This window comes from Alligator sinensis, unplaced genomic scaffold, assembly GCF_000455745.1.
Source record: "Alligator sinensis unplaced genomic scaffold, ASM45574v1 scaffold1023_1, whole genome shotgun sequence".
Lineage (NCBI taxonomy): Eukaryota > Metazoa > Chordata > Crocodylia > Alligatoridae > Alligator > Alligator sinensis.
Window position 1 is genome coordinate 393,391 of NW_005842373.1, and position 8,022 is coordinate 401,412.

The following is an 8,022-nucleotide window of genomic DNA, read 5'->3' on the forward strand; positions in this document are numbered from 1 at the left end:
GCAGACCCTCAGCCTCTGTTGGTTATTTGACTCCAAATTGGAACCAGTCACCCACCCTTCTGACCCAACTGCTAACATTGGTTGGGTCAGTTTAACTCATGGTGCTTTCGGTAAGTGCTATGAGTTAGATCGGGGAGCTACACTTTTATCTGTGCTTTATGTTGAGTTGTCTGGTTCCCTGCCTAAGAACTTCTGTTTCAAGCTGGGAGCAGACTTGGGAAGACCACAGTGCATTGATTATCCGTGGCCATGTTTTCAGGTTTTCATTGCCTCTGGGGGTGCTTAAGATGCATTATTTAAAAAATGAGCCTGAATTTGTGTCCACAGCCAGAGGTGGATTCCATGGTTGCAGAGCTGTGGGATATACAGGCCTTTTCATTTTATCCTCCAACTCTTGCCTTATAAAATATATGGGGATGAATTTAGAAACTGGTTTGTTGTTGCCCTACTCCATGTATAGTTTTTCTGTATCAGGAAAAATGCATGAGAAATACACCATCCTGATTTAGACTTTGCACTATATTATATTGGTACAAGTTACAAGGTAACTTTGGCCATTAATGTTTGTGTAACGAGGGGCCAATACTATTCATGTGAGATGTCACTCCTCACAGTGCTCTAACAATGCACCTCAGCCCTGAACCACATCTATTCTGTTATTTCATCTGGGGTGTTGTAACAGGTATCCGCTCTGGGCCGATCCAAACGTAGCCCAAACACCTGTTCCTGGGGCAACCACCCGCCTTCTCGCCTGCCACACCTTGCTGTTAATTGATTAATTGATGTTAATTAGCAGGAGGCTGCCCTTGTACTGCCCCACTGCCAGGGGGTGCTATCTGCGGCTCCGTTTCTTCCCCTACACCGCAGTCCACACCTCGCCGATGGAATAAATGTTATGTCCCATCCTAGTTACGATCTGGCCCCTTTTTGTCCTCTCTGGGCCTCCTCAGTCATGCCGGCCCCTCTCTGGGGCTCCCCAATAATGTCCCCCTCTCTGGGGCTTCCCAGCAACTGCCCCCTCTCCGGGGCTCTTCAGTAGTGCCGCCCCCTCTCCGGGGCTCCCTGCGCCCGCACTGGGGTTTCTCAGTAACTGCCCCCTTCTCTGGGGCTTCTGCCTCCTCTCAGGGCGCTCCTCAATACTGCCTCCCTCAGGGCGCTCCTCAATACTGCTGCCCCCTTCTCTGGGGCTCCTCAGTAGCGCTGCTCCCCTTCTCTGGGGCCTTCTCAGTAGCGCTGTCCCCCTCTGGGGCTCACTGCAATGCTACCCCCCTTCTCCGGGGCTCACCACGCCCGCACTGGGGCTTCTCAACTGCCCCTCTCTGGGGCTGGGGTCTATGTACCGTGAATTCTGCGCCCTCACTGGTGCTTGGGTCCCCACACTAGTGTGAGTCCCCTATGAGGCCTCCTCCAACCCCTAATAGCCTCACCCAAACCACCGGTGATAAACAGCAACACAAAATGCAAGCCCATCGACTATAACTTAAACAGAAGCCGCCCGGCCATAACAGTGCTCAAGCCTACCAGGAAATACTCCATCCCTTCCATGAGAACGCTCCTTCTTCCATGGTTGCTGGCAGGGAACTGCCTTTGGCCCCAGCCCCTAGGGTTTATAAGGGAGCCAGGCCCTGCCCCTTCTGGTCAGCTGAACTTCTCTGGTTGCCCTGGCAACCCACAGCTGGGCTCCTATTCCCTGCTAGGGCTTCCTCCCTAGCAGTTTCCCCTCTTTGGGAGCAGGGCACCTCAGTGCTCTGTGACACACCTCCCCCCTTAAGATCCCAACTCACCAAGGCGGATCTTCATTCTTGTTAGGTGTTGCACCGATCTGGGGTTTTTCTTGGCCTTTCTTCAGGCACCCGGCAACTCAGATATGGGAGGCAGAGGTTTTCAGGCGCCTCCTACTCGTCTTTTACCCAAGGCGCACCATGTGGGATTTTACGGGAGTTGCCCCTCCGCAGGCAGTCCCCCCACACTAGTCGACCTTGGTAGGTTGCAGTCCCTGTCGGTCAAGCTCCCGCCTACCTTTCGGGGTTTCTTCTATCTCTCACTTCTGGCCCGTCTATCTTCCACCCCTACATACCCTGGTCTCTTTCTCCGTGCAGGTTGTGTGGTCTCTTGCTTTTCTATGGCTCTCTGGAGCCCGTGAAGCCTTCCCCAAATCTCCCGCTGTCTCTCCAATGCCTTCTGGGTATATTCTTCCCTCCAAAATTCTACCTTTGCCTGGCTGGTAGGTCTTCCCCTCGGTCCTTTATAGATCTTTACATAGGCTACGCCTCCCACTCTCGCCTCAATTACTTTTCTCAGGGTCCACCATTGGACTCGCCCTGGGAGGTTATTAATATAAACACATGGCCGCCTTCCTCCCCTTTGTTCTTTCTCCAGCTGAATTACCTTTGTTGTTGAGGGACCTTCTGCCTCCTTAGCTTGGCCTGCAGTCTGGGTTCGGCATGGTCTCTGCTTCAGTGCAGGGCTGGGTATCTCATCCTTACGGTAGAGGTTGGGACGTACTTCTCCTCCCCCCTTAATTTCCCTGGGGGTTTGGCCCCTCCTGCCCATCTCAGGCCTTTGGGCCTCTCTTTTACTTCGAGTTTCTGCTGCTCTCTCCCCCTTGGAAACTGTATCTGTCTACCATATACCAGAGCCGGGGCTGTCTTTGGTCTCCGGCCTTTTTATTTTGGATGTTGCTCCTTTTGAATGTGGCTATGATAGCTCAGGTCACTGTTGTTTCTCCCACTGACCAGCTTGCTCTCTTGCACAAATGCCATATCCCCCGTATCTCCCTCCATCTGTTGTCCCTGTTTTGGTATTGCCCCTCTTCCAGCATCATACCAGCCGCTAGGCATTCCATGACTGTGGAGATGATCTCTTCCCGTATCATCGTGGGGTCTACCCCTGAGAGTGCCCCCCTCCTAGTATTCTTTTCATGCTGCCTTGTTTCTTCTTCTTCTCTAGGAGTTCCCACGCCCACTGTGCTGGGTTGCTCCTGATATCTCAGGACCTTTAGGAGCGTGGGCTGTGCAGTCTCTATTAGTTTTTCTGTGTCTAATAACACCTCCTTTCAAGCTTTCAAGTTCTGAAGGTGCTCCTCGCATCCTACCTTAGCCTTGGACGCATGGTCTTCCAACTGCTTGCTTATTACGGTCAGTCTCTCACTCTGTATTTGAGTGGCCTGTACCACTTGTTGCTTGATCTCTCCTCGCCATGCCCTCTCCCTGGCCGTGCTTTCTTTTAATAGGGTCTTCAGGGACTATGTCTCTTCCCCTAACTGGTCCTTTTCCTTTTCTACCTCTTGCCATCAAACCCGCAACTCTACACACTTCTCTGTGCTGGCTCTTGCCTCCGTTTTGAGGGACTGCTTCTGTTCCTGTAGCACTTTATTTTCTTCCTCCAAGGCCTGAATCCGCTGCCTTAAAATTTGCATTTGCTGCTGTGACTGCTCCCTCTCTGCGTTAGTCACTGCCTCTTTAGCTGAGCTATCTTCTAAGAGGGCTTTAAGGCACTGTACCTGTTCTCTCAGGTGGTCTTTTTCTGTCTCCACACTCTGTAACTGGGACCGTAACCTATCGTGCTCTCTCGTTCCATCCTCTAACTCCCTTTCAAGGGACAGGTTTTGCTCGCACAGCGCCTCGTAATTGGCCATGTAAGCTTTTACCTTTTCCATCTCCTGGGCGATCACCTTCCCATTTTCTTCAGTCTGAGCATGATTTTCACACAGTTTATCCCGCAGCTCTTGAGCTAGTTGTTCTGCACGTATATACTTATGCCGCCAGTCCTCCACCTCATCCTGCAGTTCCTCTATGTGACCCTCCTGGCTGCGGACCTCTTTCTGTAGGGCGCCTATTAGGCCTCTTGACATCTCCCACTTTTGTCGCACCTCCTTCTGTTCACCTGCCCGGATTGTGCAGGTTTCAGTAGACCTTGCTTTCCATGTTGCCATCTCCCTCTGCAACTTCTTTAATGTCGCTTCCCCTTGTACAGTCTCAGGGGCGGTGCCTTCCTACTCCGTCCCCCTTTCAGGTCTGTGTTGCCGTTGCCTTCCTATATCTCTCTCTCGGTTCTTGTTTTAACCCTAAGGTTCGTCTCCCCCTCCTCGGGGACACAGGTTCCTTACCTGTGCACAGCCTTATGTTCCTGGCCAATGCACCACTGTAAGAGGTATCTGCTCTGGGCCGATCCAAACGTGGCCTGAATACCTGTTCCTGGGGCAACCGCCGGCCTTCTCGCCTGCCATGCCTTGCTGTTAATTGATTAATTGATGTTAATTAGTGGGAGGCTTCCCTTGTACTGCCCCGCTGCCAGGGGGTGCTATCTGCGGCTCCGTTTCCTCCCCTACACTGCAGTCCACACCTCGCCGATGGAATAGATGTTATGTCCCATCCTAGTTACGATCTGGCCCCTTTTTGTCCTCTCTGGGCCTCCTCAGTCACGCTGCCCCCTCTGTGGGGCTCCCGAATAATGCCCCCTTTTCTGGGGTTTCCCAGCAACTGCCCCCTCCCTGGGGCTTCTCGGCAACTGCCCCCTCCCTGGGGCTCACCATGCCCGCACTGGGCTTCTCAGCAGTGCCCCCCCTCTCCGGGGCTCTTCAGTAGTGCAGCCCCCTCTCCAGGGCTCCCTGCGCCCGCACTGGGGCATCTCAGTAACTGCCCCCTTCTCTGGGGCTTCCGCCCCCTCTCAGGGCACTCCTCAGTACTGCTGCCCCCTTCTCTGAGGCTCCTCAATAGCGCTGCCCCCCTTCCCTGGGGCCTTCTCAGTAGCGCTGCCCTCCTCCGGGGCTCACCGCAATGCTACCCCCCTTCTCCGGGGCTCACCGCAATGCTATCCCCTTCTCTGGGGCTCACCACGCCCGCACTGGGGCTTCTCAGCAATACCCCCTTCTCTGGGGCTTCTCCACTGCCCCTCTCTGGGGATGGGGTCTATGTACCCCGAATTCTGCGCCCTCACTGGCGCTCAGGTGCTCACACTAGTGTGAGTCCCCTATGAGGCCTCCTCCAACCCCTAATAGCCTCACCCAAACCCCTGGTGATAAACAGCAACACACAATGCAAGCCCATCGGCTATAACTTAAACAGAAGCCGCCCAGCCATAATAACGCTCAAGCCTACCGGGAAATACTCCATCCCTTCCATGAGAAAGCTCCTTCCTCCATGGTTGCTGGCAGGGAACTGCCTTTGGCCCCAGCCCCTAGGGTTTATAAGGGAGCCAGGCCCTGCCCCTTCTGGTCAGCTGAACTTCTCTGGTTGCCCTGGCAACCCACAGCTGGGCTCCTTATTCCCTGCTAGGGCTTCCTCCCTAGCAGTTTCCCCTCTTTGGGAGCAGGGCACCTCAGTGCTCTGACAGGTGTCTAGCTAGCTCATTTGGCAGAACAGGATTTGAAGCTGGTTCCTATAATAAGGCATAAATGTACTGCTATGCTGTGCTCCCCAGATTGCTTTTATATACTGTGCAGCAAAAGGGACCATCACCTCAAGAATTCTTCTTTAGCTTTCTTTGGGCTCTTTTCTTGTCAGCAGTCAGTGAAAAGCAGGTCTGTAACTATTGCCCAAGTTTTAGTTAAAAACTGTAATCACTTCCTGACACAAATTCTCTTCTTGTTTTTAACTGAATGCTGAAGGAAGGAAGGAAGGGGTTTGTGTTACATGCACACAGATCATGATGATTAGTAGGAGGGGAAAGTTTTCCTAGATGTTCAAGGCAGAATAAAACACTTCCAGCAGCTGGATGGTGTCTTTGCAAAAGATTGCTGCAAAATGTTCCCCTGTTCATGTTGTGTACATTCGGTCCTGTCTCCAGCCAGTGCCTGTTGCTCTAGCCACTTATATTGGCTGTGATTAGCTTTGAACATCTTGTTCTGACTGACCCTGCATCCATCTTGAGAGGACCTGGAGTAGGAAGAAAGCAAGTAAAGTAGGAATAATGTGGCTTGATAGTGAAGCTGAACCCACCCTTACTAATTAAATTGCTCTCTTTTATAGCGCATCTTCAATAATAATATTAATAGCAAATCAGTAAACTTTACTGTTGGTCACATTTATCTCAGTGCACACCCAGCCACGGAACCACTACCAATAAAATAAACCCTGCCCACTCTCTCCAGTTCAGGCACAACAGACCAGATTAGGCATGGTAAATGGCTCAGGTGCAGTCCTAAGAACATGCATTGGGAGAGCCTGTATACAGCACTGGGGGATACTCAAGGCTACTTCTGAGCTAGATGCTGTGGCTCATCTCTGTGGGACAGGGTGAGTAGGTTTTATTTTGTCAGCAGCAGTCTCCAGATAGAGAGGAAGGCTCCATTGACATGGCCACTGGGTCTTTCTGTGTCTGCTTTGGCAGTATATTTAGCAGGTCACACAGATCCTGAGACTCCAGGCAGAATTTTCTGCTGCAGGGTCTGGCTAAAAGCTGTGCTCCCCAAAACAACATAATAGACAAAAAAAATATAATATAAATGTAAGCAAAAATAACAGAAATACAAATATAACAATAAAATAGAGCCAACTATTATAAAAGCATTCTTCCTACTCCTAAAATTAACATAATCAAATACAAATATACAAATAAATCAGATAAACCTATAAAAATGTTGTCCATAGGTCCACAGTTGACGCAGTGAAGAATTAAGAGAATAAAGTGTGACTATTAGTTTACAAAAGTTGGCTGAGTGTCTCATCATGGGCAGGGAGCGAGCGGTTTCCTTATTTTTAAAACTTGATTAAATTGAAGCTGCTTTCAGCACTGAGGTCTGTGGGGAAGTTGGATGAAAATCTGTTCATTTTTGTGGGGGTAAAGACTATATGGAGAAGAATACGTTTTTGCACTCCTTAGACACTGGCACTAGAAGTCACAAATAGTAACAATCTTTCTTCTTTTCCTTCATTTTTAGATTTTGATCCTGCTCTCGGAATGATGACGGGAATCCCACCCATTAACCCCATGATGCCAGGCTTGGGGATTGTTCCACCTCCCATTCCTCCAGACATGCCAGCGGTGAAGGAGATTATTCATTGCAAAACTTGTACCCTCTTCCCACCCAACCCAAGTAAGACTTTGCTAATGTTCTGCCCCATCCTCCTTGCATATTTGATGGTAAGGAGGAACCTTCTCTTCACCCCTTTTCCTAAATACAGAGTTAGAACCACAATGTTTTATTTAGAACATGTACAGCTATCTAGAGGCCTTTCTGGATGTGTATACAAAAGCCCTGTTGACAATGCACAGGTTATATGCCTATAAGAAAGATTGTTCTTGATATCTTCTCTCTGAATGTTTGTCATTTCACAAGCTCATTACAATCAAAAGGTGTTAGAACTTATACAATAAGAAAACTGGCACCTGAGAGGGAGCAGAGAGTAGTCCTGTTTTGAAATGATCTGTCTCTAAACTTTATGGTGTGGTTTCCTGTATGTAGAATTTGGATCACAAGCATGAGAAGATCCTGGTGTAAAGGTAGACAGAAAGGCAATCAGGGCCAAGTTCACATCTTTGATGCTTGCTTGTGGCAGGCTGAAAGGCTAGCTAGTGACTGTATCTGTTTTGTGGTGAACTCTGTAGGTGTGCGCTCAGTGTGTAAACACAGTAATAGAGCCAACCATTGGTATAACACATGTAGCCCTGCTGAAGTGCCTGATTTATACGGACATTGGGTGAGCCAGGTCAAACTAACGCAGTGCCTCTTCTGGGCACTCTTCTGATCCCTTCCCGCTTCCGTGCCATCAAGCAGGTCATTTCCTAGGCAGTAGGTATGCTGGACATTTTTCCTCCCTAGGTGTAGCACTTTGCATTCCTCCTTGTTGAATTGCATTCTGTTGTTTTCTGCCCATATGTCCAACCTGTCCAGGTCTGCTTGTAGTTGTTCCCTGCCCTCCGGTGTGTCCATTCTCCCCACAGTTTTGTGTCATCTGCAAACTTGGACAGAGTACACTTCACTCCCTCGTCCAAGTCGCTGATGAAGACATTGAAGAGTATCGGTCCAAGGACTGAGCCCTGTGGGACCCCACTGCCCACACCCTTCCAGGTCGATACCGA

The 8,022-nt window shown here is 50.2% G+C and overlaps 1 protein-coding gene across 15 annotated transcripts in view; it reads left to right on the top strand.

Annotated features, from left to right (window-relative positions):
• Window positions 1-8,022, top strand: part of ENOX2 (ecto-NOX disulfide-thiol exchanger 2) — a 203,984-nt gene that overhangs the window by 106,797 nt on the left and 89,165 nt on the right. For all 15 annotated transcript variants that reach the window (XR_003095403.1, XR_003095405.1, XR_003095404.1 and 12 more), the window contains one exon: window positions 6,881-7,036. Coding sequence is in view for 12 of the 15 variants with exons in the window: in XM_025210807.1 (XP_025066592.1) it covers window positions 6,881-7,036 (156 nt within the window). In the remaining 3 variants the exon portion in view is untranslated. The remainder of the gene's footprint in view (window positions 1-6,880; window positions 7,037-8,022) is intronic.